Source organism: Antechinus flavipes, chromosome 1, assembly GCF_016432865.1.
Source record: "Antechinus flavipes isolate AdamAnt ecotype Samford, QLD, Australia chromosome 1, AdamAnt_v2, whole genome shotgun sequence".
Classification (NCBI taxonomy): Eukaryota; Metazoa; Chordata; class Mammalia; order Dasyuromorphia; family Dasyuridae; genus Antechinus; species Antechinus flavipes.
The window spans coordinates 690610989-690629111 of record NC_067398.1 but is presented as its reverse complement, the minus strand read 5'-3'; the positions used below and the strand labels follow the sequence as shown (position 1 = coordinate 690629111).

The 18123-nt window shown below is 45.0% G+C and overlaps 1 protein-coding gene across 1 annotated transcript in view; it reads left to right on the top strand.

Annotated features, from left to right (window-relative positions):
• Positions 1–501: 501 nt before the first annotated feature.
• Positions 502–18123, top strand: part of TMEM132B (transmembrane protein 132B) — a 660968-nt gene continuing 643346 nt past the window's right edge. The window contains exon 1 of the mRNA XM_051972617.1: positions 502–1176. Within this exon, the coding sequence (XP_051828577.1) occupies positions 1101–1176 (76 nt within the window). The 5' untranslated portion in view covers positions 502–1100. The remainder of the gene's footprint in view (positions 1177–18123) is intronic.

Below are 18123 nucleotides of genomic sequence, written 5' to 3'. Positions count from 1 at the left end.
AGAGGGCTGAAGATCGGCTGAGGATGCTTTTGCTATTCCTGTCCCAAGTCCAAGTGGATTGGGACTCCAGCCGTAAACTGAGGCCTTCTGGGTGACTGTACCCCGGTTTTCCAGATTTAGAGAGGGGACAGCGGGGAAGAGAGGGAAGCTGCTTTTGGCATTTCTCTGGGGCGCAGGAGGCTGGCTGTTCACATTTCCCAGCTACCCCTAGGGGACTTTCAGTGTCTGCTCCGACTCAGTCCGGGGGGCAAGCTGGGAAAAGAGAGAGGGACGCCGGGGCGGCCCTTGGGATGGCTCCCGGAGCTCCGCCCCCCCGCGGAGCGGGGCAAGGCTGGGCTGGGCTCGGTCCGGCCCCTCCTCTCTTCGCCGCGGCCCCTCCTCTCTCCCCTTCTCTCTCCTTCCCTCCTCCCCTCTCTTCTTTTCCCTCCCTTCCCCCCTCCCCCGGCCGCTCGGGGTGGCTGGCTGGCTGCTCTGGCCGCCAGAACGGCGGCGGCGGCGGTGGCTGTGGTTGTGGCTGTGCGGAGCTCGGCGCAATCGGGCCGGGATGGGACGGCGTGGGACGGGCGCAGAGACGCCGGCGGGCGGGCTCCACTTGGGCTCTGGCCGCCCCGCACCAACTCCGAAGTGCCGGGGAGGAGTCGGGGGCGCAGGGCGCTGAGCGCTGAGCTCCGAGCCGGAGCCGGAGCCCGAGCCGGAGCTGCCGCCGCCGCCGCCACCTTCGCCACCCTCGCCACCCTCGCCACCCTCGCCACCCTTGCCACCCTCGCCCCCCTCGCTGCTGCGTCTGGGGAGGAGCCGCCGCCGCCGAGAGAGCGCGCAGCCATGCCCGCTGGGGCTCGCTAACCGCCTGGGGACGGTCACCCTGCCAGGGCTAGCCGCCGCGGGCACCGGCGAGGGGCGCGCAGCGGGGGCGCCCGCGCCCCCTGCTTCCTCCTCAGCCCGTGCAGCTTCCCCCACCTCGCACCCCCAGTGATGCTTGATGAGATGAACATCCTCCGCTCCGAGGCTACGGTGCCCTAATCGTTCCCGTATCGGCCGGGGGACCCGGCCACTGACCTGCCACCCCGGCCGCCCCCGAGCAGCCCCGCGCTCCGAGGACCATGCCGCCCCCGACCCTGCCAGCTCTCCCGAACCTGCTCCGGCTCCTGCTGGCGCTCGCCGCGCTCTGGTGCCCAGGTAAAGGTGGCCCTTGGCTGGGCGCTTGTGGGCAGGAGAGGGGGTGACGGAGTTGGCTGTGTGGCGTGTGGGTATGTGTGTACAAGCGCGCGCGCGTGTATGTGTGTGCGGGGAGTGTCTGCCCCGCGCCCCGCGTGGCGCACAAAGTTCCATCCCGTGGAGAAGCTGTAGCCCCCCGTGTCTCCCCCTAATCACACTCCACCCCGGCTCCGGCCCTAGGACACCTCCCCATTTAGCTCTCGCTGCGTTTGCCTCTCCCCGGATGAATGTTCGTACTTATCCTAGGAGAACAGGGCTCTCTCATTTTGGGGAGAAAGCAAATTCGGCCCTTCACCCCAGCAGCTGCGAACCTTCTTTACTTAGTGCGGTGGAGGGGGAGTATGGCAGGACAGCTCCCGTCGCCGTGTGCCTGGAGTGCAGAGGCTTGAGATGAACTTCGGACAACATCCTCACAGCCCAGGCTGCCCCCACCCCCGCGGTTTGCCCCCATCTCCTCTAAAGCCATTAGTGCGTAAAGGGGGTGGGGGGTAGGGTAGGGTATGAGGAAAGGATCTCTCTCTCTCTCTTTCTCTCTCTCTCTCTCTTTCTTTCTCTCTCTCTCTGTCTCTCCTTTTCTGGTTTCTCTCGCCTCCCTCTCACTTTGGACTTCCCCTTCCTCTTCCCCCCCCCCCCCCCCCCTCCGCCCCCGCCACGAGGGTTTCTGGCCAAGCAGGTCATAGGTTCCCTCAGAGAAAGCGATCGGCCCAGGAGGCAACAGGAGGAGCCCAGTGCTGGGATGGATGGATGGATGGATGCAGAGATGGATAGATGTTGCGAGCAGTGGGTGGCAGCAGCGTCTCTCCTTATCTCTCTGTGTCGCTCCTGCCACTGGACTCACTCCCCTTGCGGACTTTCCCTAGAGATTTGGGCTGGGGGTGAGAAGGGAGAAGCCAGGGATTGGGGCCTGAGGCAAAAGGCATCCAGGCTGCTCCTGGCCGGTGCTCACCTTCTTGCCACCTATTTGCCTGCTTGGATCCCCACATCCCCCCAGCCCAGAGGGGCTTCCAATTGAACTGTGTGCAAAAGAGTCTCTAAATGCTGTCCTTCCCTGTTTCATCATAATTTTCAAACGTGCCCCTTTTGTCCCCCATCACCATTTATATTCGGAAGGTAGATTCTGACCTACATTTCTCCTGGCTAGAACAGAGGGGGTTTTAGTCTGTAAATGCAAACCCCGGCCCCAGAAAGAGACTGCAGCCCACAGGGAAGATAGAAGGCAAAGCTGATTCTCTCTCTGCTTTTAATGACGATAATAGTTCTAATGGGAAAATTCCCTTAGTCACTTAGAGAGCTGGCTTTGCTGGGGGCCAGGAACCAATCTAAGCAGTTGCCAGTTCTGGGTGAAGAGAGATTAGACTCCCCCCCCCAGTTTCCTTGTTGGGGATTGATTATTTTCCCTTTCTCTTTAGAGTGTACCCATCTTTGGGGAGTTATTTATCAGGATGAATTTGGAAAAAGCTTATTTCAAAATGCCATATTTCCTCCCCCCCTTCTTTTCCTCTCCTTTCCCTCCTACTTTCATAAGAAGGAAAACCTCAGGGACAAATGGCTTGACAAGGCTTTTTTGGGAGGGGGAATGTGTTAATTTTCGAACCCTATTCTTTCCCTTTCTCCAGGGACACCTTTGTTATCCCCTGGGAGAAGGGACTGGAGAGTTGGTCTCTTAGAAATCCTCACCCTATTTATAGATGAGGGGGAAAATCCCCCCAACATGTAGAAAGCAAACAGAAAAAAATCCGTACCTAACTTTTCTGCTGAATTTAGTGTGATTGTTTCAGAGGCTGGAATCAAAATCCTTATTTCGATGTGACGTGATGTATCTGCATGGAAAAAGTAAATCGTTTTTCCTCCCGTGCTGCCCTTAAGTGATGGAGATTTTTTCCCTTTTCCAACTAGGAGAAAATCTTCTCTCGCAGATGTTTATCAGAATTCATCTAGAGCTCAGCCTAGCTCACCGAGGCACCCCAGCTTAACAGGGAGGATTCTCCCATCTGCTTTGCTAATAAGCAATATTTGACTTGGGGTAAATCTTTATTTCATCACTCCTCTCCTCCCCCCCATTTCTACCTGCCCATAGTGTACAGAGGAGGTGGATGCTGGTGGCAAGACAGCTGCTTCCTTTTTATCTGGAGTGAAGGACCTGTCCCTGAAACAGTACAGTTTACAGTACAGTGGCTCTGATTCAAGCATCCTGATTTCCTCTGTCTTTAGTTTTTTCCATCGGGATTCAGATGTTCTTGAGACTTATGAGTAGAAGCGAGGAACTCTTAGTTCTAAGAGCTTCCTGAGAGAATAGGGGAGTTCTCCCTCCCCTCCTCCCCCAAGGGAAGAAGAGAGTGTTGTTGGTGATCCTTGGCTAAAGTTTTAGTGGTGGGCTTTTCTGGGGGGTGGGATGGGGAAGAACCTTAGCTGAAATCTGGTGCTTGTAAATCCAGCCACTTTCCTCCTCCTTCCCTCCCTCCCCCCACCCCCCAGCTGAGCTTTTCAGCATCCTGACTGGCTTCTGTGGTAGAGCCCCAGACAGCCAACCTTGGTGCTCTTCTCTGCCTTGGCAAAGCCTGCTCGCCTTGCACCAATCCCTACCAGGGACCTGATCAGCACACATTTTGGTACCTCCTATATTTAGCTCAGCTGAGGAGATGCTCTTCCAGTCACTCTGTCGCTAGAGATGGGGAAACCAAACAGGGCTGCTATTTGATTCCCCACGAGCTCCGGGGGGCCATGGCGGTAACACGCGAGGGGCTTCTGTGCAAAGCTTTCCGTTTTCAGTTCCAAGTTAGCTTGTTTAGCCCAGTGGCTCTCTGGGCATCCTGGAAACTGCATCGCGGTGTCTCGGGGTGGCGTTTGCTGAGCCGAATGAGGCCTGTGGCAGGGGAATGCCTCCCGATCCCAGAACATTGCACCCGATGTCTGCGCTTTGTAATCTCTCCTGCGTGGGTAGCTGCCATGGCAAGAGCAGGGTGGGTGTGCCTTCAGCCCTAGGAGTGTCTCAGGCAGATGGAGCCTTACTTTTTTTTTTTTTTTTGCCTCAACAGCCAGTGCAAAGCTGGTTGGGGTCTGCAACTTGAATTGCACCAGCCACTTTTGTGCTGACCAATCTGGGGGATGCGGCCCCCCCTGGCAAGGTCCTTGCTGGTGAGAATGGACCCAGCCCGGGCCCCCTTCTCTGGCCTATTATGCTGAGTCTCTATTAAATCCAGAGTGGGTGGCGCCCTATTGACAGAGGGGCTGTGTGTCCTGCTATCCTGGGGCTCAGGGAAAGAGGCACTTAGAGGGAGGAAGAAGACTTCCCTCGAGCTAGCCCGATATGGCTGTCTTTTGTGGAGATGTTGTTCTCCCCACCTTTTCATTTTTCAGGGGGTGGGTGAGAGTGGAGAAGAATGGAGTCCTTGGTCTCTTTTTCATTTGAGAGCTAAGCAGGCAGCCCGGATGGATGGTGTTGATTAGAAATGGGAGGGACGAGAATTGGGGAGCATGCAAATGCTGGAGCCCCATAGACTCCCTAGTGATTTAGTGTCGGGACAGGGAGGTTCTCAGGGTAAATCATTTCCCTTCCTAACACTGAGCTCGGGGATCCCAGTGAGCCAAGCTCTTTATGTGCTGAGATGCTGAGGGCAACAGTGGAGGTGCAGGATGCCATGATTTCTGGGGAAGGGAAACCACTCCCCCTTGGCAGGGTGACCAGGAAGGTGGTCCCTGTGCCAGTGAGGACCTCCCATGTCGAATCACAGAATCTCTGGGTTGGAAAGAACGCCGGTGGCTATCTAATTCAATGGACACTTTAATAAGAACCAGAGAATCAGAGCTCTAGAGCTGGTGGGGAGCAGTTAAAATGATTATTTTAACATGTGAGGAAATTGAATCACAAGGCAAATCATTCCCGGTTTGCCTCGGTTTCCTCATCTGCAAAATGATCTGGAGAAGGAAATAACAAACCATTCTGGTATCTTTGCCAAGAAAACATCAAATCCAGTTTTAGACACTTATAGCTGTGTGATCCTGGATAAGTCAGGAACCCTGTTTGCCTCAGTTTCCTTATCTGTCAAATGAGCTGGAAAAGGAAATGTCAAACCATTCCGAGTGTCCTTTTCAAGAAAATCCCTAATGGGGTCACAAAGAGTCAGGACTGAAAAGACTGAACAACGACAATTACCTCTGACCCCAGAGCCAGTGCTGTTTCTACTGTCCCATGCTTTGATAAATGGCATATTAATCACTAGTACTAGACTGTCTGCTCTCTGAAGATAAGGTCTGTGTCTTATTTAAACATCCCCAGAACCAAGTACAATGCTGTGCACACAGCAAGCATTTAATACATGCCTGTTGTTATTGATTAATCGACTAGGGTTTGGGGGAATGATGTGGGGGAGGTTTAGAGCTGGGTGGGCCTTTAGAATAATATAGAGAACATTAAAATCAAACCCAAAGCCACAAAGCTACTAATTCTTAAGGTAGGATTTGAACCCAGGCTCTTCAGACACTAGTACTTGTGCGTTATCCACTGTATGGTCGTAAATCCTCTCTTTGGTTTCAATTCAGTTCAGCAAATATTAAATGTTTATTGTATTCAAAACTCTGGGAGATTAAAAATAATAATAACAGCAAAATAGTCCCCATGCTAAAGATCAATCATTCGACAAGAATTTATTCACCCGCTACAGTATGACTAGAGATACAAAGACAAAAGTAAAAGTTTCCCTCCTGCAAAGAACTTACATTCTATCAGGAAAGTCAACATGGTGATACAAAATAAACAAAGCATAGTTTTTCTGGTGGGAGGTGAGAAACTAGGTGGCACAGTGGATAGAGTTCCAGACCTGGAGTCTGAAAGATTCATGAGTTCAAATCTGGTTTCAGATACTTAGTAATTTTGTGACTCTGGTTAAGTCACTTATCCTAGTGTGCCTCAGTTTCCTCAGCTGTAAAATGAGCTGGAGAAGGAAATGGCAAACCAGTCCTAATATCTCTGCCAAGAAAATCCCAAATGGGGTCATGAAGAGTCGGAAACAACAATAACAACAAAAATTACTACTACTACCACTAGTGGCTGGAAGCCAGGAAAGGCTTACATTTGGATGGCAATGTATATATAGATTAGTCAATAGAAATGATATATGAAGTCATTTCAAAAGGCACTTGGAAGGATAAGGTGGGGACTGGCAGAGGTTGGGTTGGAGATATTTTGTGAAGGAAGCTGGGGATTGTTAGAACATTGGGCGAGGGAGAGGCTGAGGGGGATCCTACTGTCTCCTAAGGCAGACCATCCTATCTCTGGGTAGGAAGATTTTCTGTTGGACAAGGCCTGGCTCCAGCATCAAAGGAATTGGGTTCAAATCCCATCTCTGGCATTTGTTGTGATCTTGAGTACTTATTTTTCCTAAACTCAGTTTCCTCACCGTAAGATAAAGGGGTTAGACCAGATGGGTCCTGAGGTCCATGCCAGGAGTAGATCTGTAAACCTGGGCTTCTGACATCAAGCCCACATCTACCTCTCTATGATCCCCACCCATTTCCCCTCATTTTGTTCTCTGAGGCCAAATAGAACAGGTTGAATCCTTCTATCAGATGACAGTTTTTTCTCCCTTCTTCCCAACTGCTTGTTTATTTCCATATTTTAAATTCTAGCTCGACAAATACTGATTGTGTGAGCATAGGATACTGTAAGAGTATACTGTATAGGGAAACTGTCAGTCTGCAATGATGGAGGAAATTTTCATGCTGGAAATTCCCCACAATGATGAATTGTATGAATGCCCTGGGTTTCCTTTCCCTCTTCCTCCTCATCCTTAATGTATAAGATACAGCTGGGCATTGGGAATACAGGAGTGAAAAACACTGAAATCTCTACCTTTAGCTTACAATGAATGAATTAAAAAACAGTTACTAAGCACTTACTATATGTCATGAAGGGCACCTAGGTGGTACAGTGAATAGCACACTGGGCTTGGAATCAGAAAGATTCGTTTTCATGAGTTCAAATCCAATCTCAGACACTTCCTAGCTTTGTGACCCTAGGCAAGTCATTTAACCTTGTTTTGCCTCAGTTTCAGCATCTGTAAAATGAGCTGGAGAAAGAAATGAGAAACCACTCCATTATCTTTGCCAAGAATACCCCACATGGGGTCACAAAGAGTTTTATGGGACTAATCATTAAAAACAAACTCTATAATAACAAACAAACAAACAAACAACAGCAAAATCCAGCTACTCCCCCCTTACTTTGGATTTACTTACATACATACACATAGTTGTAATCTTCCCAGGACAGTGTTAACCTTTTGAGGGCAAGAACTAATATTTCTTTTGGGTTTTTGTAGCTCCAGCTCCTTGTACCTTATAGGTGCTTAAACAGTAGTGGTGATTGTATTGCTGGAGTTGGGGAGACCAGTTAGGGATTTATTACAATAGGCCAGGTGAGAGAGAAAGATCTGGACTAGGAATCAAAGCATCAGTATCTTGTTGGGGAAGAGACCTAATTAGCACTGGGTCTAAATCCTAGTTGTGTGACCTGTATAGGGAGCTGACCTCTGTGAGGTTCAGGAAGCTGTCTAAGATTCCTTCCTTCAGTTCATAGACTTGGAGCTGCACGGGAGTTCTTAAGCCAGTAAAGACCGTCTAGTCTAGGGATTCTTAATATGGCACTTGAGAACTTTTTTTTAGTAAGTTAATTTATATTTCAAGTGGTTTTTCTTTGCAATCCTTTTTTTGTACATAGTTTCTTTGATTCATTTAAAAATATGATTCTGAGAAGGCGCCATAGACTGCATCAAACTTTCTGCTCAGGGGATTCATGATAGAGTCGGAATTGCGGTGCATTTAGGGTTAGAGTTGGAGGATTAGGGTTAAGAATCCCTGATCTAGTTTAAGTCACTTGTCTAAGATCACGGGTAGAAAGTGGTGGATTTGAGATTTGAACTTGGATCCTGAGATTCTAAATTCATTGCTTCTTCTGTGCCATCATGTAAGTGGGTTGCAGGCTGGTGTGTGTGTGTGTGTGTGTGTGTGTGTGTGTGTGTGTGTGTGTGTGTATGTTGAGGAGGGGGCATGTGGGAGAGAGGTTTAGAGGACAAGTAGAAACAGTAGGATGTGGAAACAGATTGGACTTGGAACAAGGGAGTGATGCTGGCTGTCAGAGTGGAAGATGGGGAGGTTTCCAGCCTGGGGGATGAGGTCATCAAGAGATAGGAGGTTGAAGATGTCTTCACCTATTTGGGCTGGTGTGCTTTGAAACTCCTCTGTGGTGGTAGAGAAGGTCATTATGGAGCTGCCTTCCCCAGGGATCTAGGCTGTGACCCTTGTTACCAGAATGATCTAAACTTGGGAGCTAACTGGCTCAGAGTCTGAGACCCTGGATGGCCTGCAGAGTGAGTGCCTTGGTTTTTAGACTTTCTCCCTGGGCCAGTGGGAACCACTGATTCATTTTTTATATGTTAAATGTACTTCTACAAACCACAGGATTGTAGGTTTTGAGTGGGAAGGGGCCTTGGAGGCTATTGAGCTTACAGATGAGGAACTTAAGCCCAAAGAAAAGTGATATATCTAAAGTCACACAGGCAGAAAACAGCTAAGGTAAGATTTGAACTTGGGAACTGTCCCTCCAAATTCATAGCTCCTGCCACATATTCTCTTTATTTTCAAAATATATGCATAATTTTCAACATTCACCCTTGTAATACCTTGTATTGCAATTTTTTTCCTCAGCCCCCTCCCCTAAATGGCAAGTAATCCAATATATGTTAAACATGTTCAATTCTTCTATACATATTTCCACATTTATCATGCTGCACAAGAAAAATCATATCCAAAAGGGAAAGAAATGACGAAGAAAAAAAGGAAGTAAACAACAACAACAAAGGTGAAAATCCTATATTGTGATCCACACTCAGTTCCCACAGTCCTCTCTCTGGGTACAAATGGCTCTCTTCATCACAAGGCCATTGGAACTTGCTTGAATCATTTCAAGTTGAAAAGAGCCCGGGGTCCATTAGAATTGATCATAGCATAATCTTGTTGTTGCTGTGTACAATATTCTCTTGGTTCTACACCACTTAGCATCAGTTCATGTCAGTCTCTCCAGACCTTTCTGAAATCATCCTGCTGGTTATTTCTTACAGAGATTGCTCTGTATTCCATTACATTCATATACCAGCCATTCCCTAACTTATGGGCAATCATCCAGTTTCCAGTTCCTTGTCACTACCACATATTCTTTGCAAAAAGGGTTGGGCCTTGTGTCTGATTGGATTAGGCAAGGAAGTTCCATTCATTTCTGTGGACTGACTCAAGTGTTTTCAGTCAGGAATTCCAGACTCCTGAAATGGGAGAGAAAGGGATTTTTGTTAGGCAGTTTAGAAAGGCTAGAGAAAAGCAAGGTCTTCTGGATGGTGGTGAATATGGAATCAAATACTTCCTCAGACATTTCCTAGCCATGTAACTCTGGGCAAATAGTTCACCCTGCCTCACTTTCCCTTCTCTGTAAAATGAAAATGATATTGGCGCCTACCTCCTACAGTTGTTGCAGGGATAAAGTGATGTAATGTGTGTACTGGGTTTTATGAACCTTAAAGAACTATATAAGTGATGATCTTCATTATTAAGATAGCCAGGTGTACAGTGGGTGGAATGCTACACAGGAAATGGTAAAAATGTAGAAGGTCTTAGTTCAAATCCAAAATCAGATGCTTACTAGCTGTGTAATTCCAAGCTACTCATTTTATCCCTCTCTCAATCTCATTTTCTGGGATTTGTAAAAGGGGGATAATAATGTCATCCGGATTATATATATATATATATCACCTTCTATATGTCAGAGACGGTGCTAAGTGCTTCACAAATATAATCTCACTTGGTCCTCACAACAGTACTGCAAGGTGAGGGCAATTATTTGTCCTATTTTATAGGAAACTGAGGCAAAGAGAGGTGAAATCACTTGCCAAGATCATACAACCAGTAGAGGTATGAGGCTGGATTTGAACTCAAATCTTGCTAACATTGTATCATCCACCTTCCTATAAGAAGAGAGAAAACCATTAGAGAGGTGATAGAGGAATGAAAAGAATGTTGGACTTTGTATGTGTGTGTGTTTGTGTGTGTGTGTGTGTGTGTGTGTGTGTGTGAGAGAGAGAGAGAGAGAGAGAGTGAAAATATATGTGTATGTATATGTGTGAAAGAGAATGTGTATGTAAGTGTGAGAATGTATATGTAAGTGTTTATGTATGTATGTAAATGTATATGTGTGAATGTGAGTGTATCTGAGTGTGTACATATGTATATATGTCCATGTGCATGTGAATGTGTGTGATTGTGTATACACCTTGGTTTGAATTTTTTTTTTTGAGACTAGCCAGCTGGGTGATGCTGGAGAAGACAGTTAATTTCTTCAAGACTATTAATACCAATAATAGTAATAACAAATAATAATAACAATAATTCTTAGTAATAATGGCAGCAGCAACACTTGCAAAACTTACCTCCTCGAGTTGTATTTCAGGAAAGTACTTTAAAGCACTGGAAGATTTATTTCCTCATTTGTCTGTGGTTTTGCTTTGTGTGTGTGTGTGTGTGTGTGTGTGTGTGTGTGTGTGTGTGTTTTATAGCATTTTGATACAAGGTAGGATGCGGGGAGTGTAAAAGAGAGGATTCTGAATAGGACAGCCACAGAGCCGGAAGGAACTTTGGGGGTGAGCTGTTTCACTCGTTGCATGGTAGAGGGAAGGAAGAGGAGGCTCAAGGGAAGCCAAGGGCATGTGAACAGTAGCTGGCAAAATCAGCATTTGCACTCTAGTCTTTTGCTTCTGAACTCAGATCTAAAGCCTTCATGTTTTGAGAGCTCCTGGAAGTAGAATCCAGGTAACCTATTCAGCTTTGGAACCGGGTGGCTGAGCCACCCTAACTGGCAGATGGGTGAGTGCCGGCTCACCTTGGCCATCCTATGGAGGACGCTTCACATCCTGCGCAGGACACTTTACATCCTGTGCACTTATCCATTAGGGATCCAAGGATCTCACCGTCAATCTACTCTTCTCTCCTTGCTTGGCCACAGTAATGCAATCCATGCCACCATTTCTAATGGAAAAGGCGCGATGAAACATAGCTCTATGGCTCCATTCAACTTCCATTCCTAGACAAAAACTGACTTCTCTGGACACCTCTGTTCAATATATCATCTCCTCCATTTGAATGTTAAGCTCCTTGAGGTCAGAGGCTATATCCCCAGTAGTTAGTACGTGCTTTCTCTTTCTTTAAAAAAAAGATTTTTTTTAAAATTATGAACTTAATCATTAAATCCATGAATATTTCAACAGAGTAACAAGAGCCGGTAAGACAGTGGGTGTCTGTGAGGTATTGTTTCATATATATGTATCTTAACATAAAATTTAGTACATGTATATGTTAAAAAAATGACCGCCAGGTGGCGCAGTGGTTTGAATGCCAGTCCTGGAGCCAGGAAGACTCATCTTCCTGAGTTCAAATCCTATGCTCAGACTTACTAGCTGGGTGACCCTGGGCAGATCACTTCACTCTATTTGCCTCACTTTCCTCATTTGTCATATGAACTGGAGAAGGAAATGGGAAATCACTCCAGTATCTTTGCCAAGAAAATCCCAAATGAAGTTGGCTGTGACTCAACCACAAATTTATTAAATATATATTACATATATGTATATAGCTCTATATACATCTGTCTATACTTATCTAACTGGATATTATGCATAAATATTACATATATCACAAAATATATATGATTACACAGTATATATAATATATACTATATATGTAACTACACACAAATGTATATAAATGAAATTTGTGAATATGTTTGCATAATATATATAATATGTATTACATATATACATACATTATATATATATGATTACATAATATATACAGAGTGTATATAATCTTTATTTTATATAACTATATAGAATATGTATATAATATAATTTGTGAATATATATAATTACATTATATATAATATGTATCACATATATACATGTATATGATTATACAGTATACATTATATAATTATGCACACATATGTAGTGTAATTTATGAATATATATGATTACATAATTTAGGATTATACAATATATTTTACATATGTATACATATATAACATAATATATGATTATACTATATATGTAACATGTATAATATATGTTAAACATAACTATATATAAAATATAATTTGTAGATATATATTAATACATAATATGTATGTATTCCAAATATATACACATATCATATAATATTATGATTACATAATATCTATAATATCTATAAGTATATGTTACATATAACTATACACATATGTATATAAATGTAATTTATGAATAGATAGGATTACATTTATACACATAGATTACCATTATATATATGACACATATTATATATATAGCTATACACACATATGTATATAAATGTAATTTAACGCTATAAAATTGCTGTATTTGTTTTGACCCCTGCGTTTCTTTGTGGTATTTGTTTTGGGTCCTTTTTGGCATTCTATCCTTTATTACTTCTCTGCCCCCATCTTCAAAATAGAACCAATGCTTATATTTTCATCCATCCAGTCATTAGAATACTGAGCTTGTAGTCAAGAAGATCAGAGTTCAAATGTGGCCTTTGACATTTACTTGCCGTATGATCTCGGGCAAGTCACTGAACTAAAAAAAATGGGCAGAATAATAACCCCTTGCCGAGTTGTTTTGGGGACCTACTGAAATGATAGTTGTAAAGCAATTAGCATGGCCCCTGGAATGTAGAAAGAGATATTAATGTAATTTAAAATATTAAATAAATATACTGAAGCCACTATTAATATCATCATCATCATCATCATCATCATCATCATCATCATCACCACCATCATCATCATCACCACCATCATCATCCTCATCCTGGAAAGTGAGGATGGGGTGGGCTGTTGTCCCGGGGTTGGCCGGAGGAACAAAACTGGGACGGTTCCCTTCTCCCTCTTTCTTTTCTTCCCGGTATCCTTTTCTTTCTGGTGTTTGTAAGCAGCGGTTGCACGTGGCCCCGGGAGAGGCAGCCGCGCGGCCGAGGAGGCGCAGACTGAGACATCATCCGTCTGTCACTCCAGCTCTCCTCCGGGCCCCCGGGGTGGCCGAGTCTCGGAGCCTTGGGGGGGAGGGGAGCGGTGTTTGGCAGCCCTGGGCCCCAGCTGCCAAGTTCGGGAATGCTGCTTTCTGGCACAGGAAGCCTTGTTGTTCCCTCATCTGCCACCTTGGCCGGCTTTTGGGCCGCCTCTGGCGGCGGCTGCCGCTGCTGCTATGGCGAAGGCTGGGTCGGGGAAGAGCAACATGGAGCGGGGGATTTTTACTCCTCCGCCTCGTTCCATTCCCTAAGATCTGCTCTCCCTGAGATGTTATTTGCTGGGGAGTTTGAGAACGGGGAGGAGGAGAAGGGTTGGAGCAGCCCCTCCCACAGTCCCCATCGTGTTAGCTTAAACCGGACCATGGCCCCTCCCCTCCCAAGTACCCATTGTGTTAGCTTAAACCGGACCATGGCCCCTCCCTCCAAACACCCATCCTGTTAGCTTAAACGGGACCTTCTCCCCTCCCCCTCAAGTACCCATCTTGTTAACTTAAACGGGACCATGACCCCTCCCCTCCCACTGCCCAGTCCTGTTAGCTTAAATGGGACTATGGCCCTTCCCCTCCAATCATTTTTTTCTATCTTTGGTTCCCCCCCCCCCCCCCCCATTATCTTTCCTATTAGTTCCCTAGTACTAGGAACATCACCATCTTCCCAGTCCTAGTCTCACAACCTCCCATATCCCAGCTCATGCTAAGGGCTGCCGATTTTACCTTTCCGGCATTCATTTTGACCCCCTTTGTCCTCTGAAACTTCAACCATTCCCCTCCCTCGCAGACCCTAATCATCTCATTCCTATACCTTTGCAATAATTAATGAGGGGTCTGTTTGCTTCAGTCTCTCCTCCTTCAGCTGTCAAAATGATCTTCCTAAAATTCAGGTCCAAACCTGAAAACCCCGGCTCCCCCCCCTTACTCAATAAACCCCTGTGACTCCCTATTACCTCCATCTGTTGTCTGGCATTCAAAGCTCTTCAAAACAGGCCCCTCTTCCCTTTCTAGTTTCCTTATACCTTACTTCCCAACACATTCTCTTGTGCCTAATGACTCTGGCTGTTCCACAAACAAGGCTCTCCATCTCTTGGCTCTGAGCATTTTCTCTTGTTGTCCCCCACTTCTGGAATGTTTTCCATCCTCTGCTCCAACTATGATCTTCCTGGCTTTTATATTGCAACTAAAATCCCATGTTCTGCAGGAAGCCTTCCCCAAACTCTCTCAATTCCAGAGCCTTCGCTCTATTTTCTTTTTATCTTGTAGATTGCTTTGTATATATTTGTTTGCTTGTTTCCTTATTTAGTTGTAAACTGTTTGAAGACAGGGATATTCTCCTGCCTCTCTTTATATTTCTTGTGATCAGTATGGTGCCCAACACAGAGCAGGCGCTTAATAAATGTTTGTCCATTGATTGAAGTCATAGAATCCTGAAGTCATAGAATGGAGAGGAGAAAGGGACCACCCTTAACATCATCAGTCTAGGTTGGAAAGGGTCTCAGAGACCATCGAGTGGCCATCCTCATTTCATAAAAGAGGAGCCTGAAGATCACTCAGGTCCAAGGTCATAAAATATATAGTGGTAAAATCAGGATTTGAATACAGGGATTCCATCTTCAACCCGATGTTCTTTCCATTAGACTATGGTCAACTGCCTCCTTTAGGCCCCCCATTTTTTAAGACCACAATTTTAGAAATAAATTTTGGGCTTCTCTTTGGCTTCCGCACCCAGAGAAAACAGGTTCAGAATGACAAGAAAGTTTGTGGTCCATAATCAAGGCAACTGGACCTTGCATTAAAAGATGGAATACCCATTGTCAGAGTGGAGTCAAATGACAAGAGGTTGGAACAGATCCTTCATCTGAGCTCTTAGTCAGCTGGAAGATGGTGATGTCTCCTGCATGTTTCTGACAGGGCTAGCTCTGGGTCCAGCATTCCCTTAAAATGGACATTCCTACATCTTCTGTGATCAGTACAATGGGGTTACCGGGGCCTTTGACTTCCCCTCCTCCCCCACCCCTTCATTTTCTTCTCCTCTTTTTCCTTCTCCCATTTCTCCTCCTCCTTCTCTTCCCCTTCCTTCTATTCCCCTTTTCCTTCTCCCTCTCCTCCCTTCCTTCTATTTTTCCTTTCCCTCTTCTTCCCTTTTCTATCTTCTCCCCTCTTCTTCCTTTTCCTCTTCCTTCTCCTTCTTTTCCTCCTCCTTTTCTTTCTCTTTCTTCTTCTCTTCTTCTTGCTCATTCTCCTCCTCTTCTTTCTCTTCCTCCTGCTCATCCTCTGCTTCTTCCTCTTCCTTTTCTTGCTCATCTTCCTCTTCCCTTTTTACTTCTCTTCCTTCTCTTTCTTCTCCTCTCTTCTTCCTCCTCCCCCTCTTTCTTCTCTTGCTCCTTCTCCTCCTCTTTCTCCTCTTCCTCTTCTTCCCTCTTCTCTTCCCTCCATGCTCCTCCCCCCTCCTCTTCCTCTTCTTGTGTTGCTTCCCATATATGACTTGGCAGAAGTCCAAGATGGTGCTAAGACCTTTGGGTACTAATTGCATTAAACTCTGCCAACATTTATTAAATACCTGCCATGTAGGGATATGCTGATAAATGTTTAATGAGAGGCTCTCCAAAAATCAGAACACACCATTTTATCAGAATTATTAATATTTTCTCCATCTCTTTCTTAAGTCTAGACAACAGCAATAAAGCAGACCCATATTTTTAACATTTGCCAGTTTCTGAGGTATAAATGAAAACATAAAAATTGACTGCAGTTGATTCCAGGATGTCACTGCCACTATGTTTAGGGGACTTTGTTAGCTATTGCACTTATAAAGACAAAATGAAAAAACTGTCTCTGCCCACAGAGAGCTGACACTCTATGGGGGAATACAACAGGTAAACAGGTAAGTAAATATAATATGATTTCTGTCAAAAATATTGTTAAGAGCTATTGAGGGGAGGGGCATGGAAATCAATAAATGCTTCCTGCAGAAGGTGGTACTTAAGCTGGGCCTTGAAGAGCACTAAGAATATTCTAAGAGGCAGAGACGAGAAAAGGAGAAGATTCCAAATATGGACAAAGCCCGTGAAAAGGTTTGGACATAGGAGCTGGAATCCCACATACTGGGAATACCAAGTGGAACAATCTGACTCACCATAGCTGTGAAGGTTAGTGATGGGAACTAAATCTGGAAAGTTGGACTGGGGCTAGAATATAAAGGATTTTCTAAAAAGTTTAATAAGGGTTTCAAAAATTGGTGTCACCAGTACAAAATGGAGGAGGTGTGGTTTTTGTGATTGAGTCCTTACACTTGTGTCCAACACTTTGACACCTCATTTAGGGTTTTCTTGGCAAAGATACTGAGTGTTTTGCCATTTCCTTCTCCTGCTCATTTTATAGATAGATGCTAAGTGCCTTGCCCAAGGTCACATAACTAAGGGAGGATCTGAGGCTACATTTGAACTCATAAAGATGAGTCTTTTTTGATTCTAAACCAAGTGTGGGTGTGCGGTTAGAGAACCTTAAAAAGATACGGAATCAAAAAGCTAATTCAACCATGAGTAGCTTTGAAAAGTATGGGTTCTAGGAATGATTCCTTACTTAAGACTTGTCCTAAAGTAGAATGCATTGCTTCAGGAGAAGTTATGGGTCTTCCTTCCTTGGAGGTTTTCATCCAGGCATTGGACAGTCACTTATTTCGTGGGTTCTAGGGGGAATTTCTTTTGTGTGTAGGTTGAACTAGGTAACCATAGAAGTTATTTCCTTCCTTCCTTCCTTCCTTCCTTCCTTCCTTCCTTCCTTCCTTCCTTCCTTCCTTCCTTCCTTCCTTCCTTCCTTCCTTCCTTCTTCCTTCCTGTCTATCTTTCTTTTTTAATAATAGCTTTTTATTTTCAAAATATATGCATAGTTTTCAATATTCACCTTTTCAAAACCTTGTGTTCCATTTTTTTTCTCCCTCCTATCTTGCCACTCTCTCCCTCAGATGGCAAGTAATCCAATAGATATTAAACATGGACAATTTTCTATACATATTTCTACAATTACCATGTTGCACAAGAAAAATCAAATCAAAAAGGAAAAAAATGAGAAAGAAAACAAAATGCAAACAAACAATAAAAAAAAAGGTGAAAATAATTTGTTGTGATCCACAATCAGTCCCCACAGTCCTCTCTCTGGGTGCAAGTCTCCATCTCTCTCCATCACAAGTCTATTGGAATTGACCTGAATCACTTCATTGTTGAAAAGAGTCAGGTCTATCAAATTTGATCATCTTATAATCGCTGTTGCTGTGTACAATGTTCTCTTGGTTCAATTCACTTCATTTAGCATCAGTTCATATAAGTCTCTCCAGGCCTCTCTGAAATCATCCTGCTGATCATTACTCATAGAACAATAATATCCCATAGCATTCATATACTATAACTTATTCAGCCACTCCTCAATTGATGGGCATCCACTCAACTTCCAGTTTCTTGCCACCACAAAAAGGGCTGCCACAAACACTTTTGCACATGTGGGTCTTTTTCCCTTTCTTGTGATTTCTTTGGGATATAAGCCTAGTAGAGACACTGCTGGATCAAAGGGTATGTGCAGTTTGATAGCCCTTTGGGCAAAGCTCCAAATTGCTCTCCAGAATGGTTGGATCAGTTCACAACTCATGGAGGTTCCTTTCAACTCATTCTGTGATTGTTCTGCTGCATCCTGCCCATTGAAGTCTGTATTGTAGAAAGGATGCTGAGCTAGAAATAAATCCAGAGGAGGCAAATAGCACAGTGAAATGTCTCATTCTTGTGCATTGGTTGAAGGACCTAGGGAA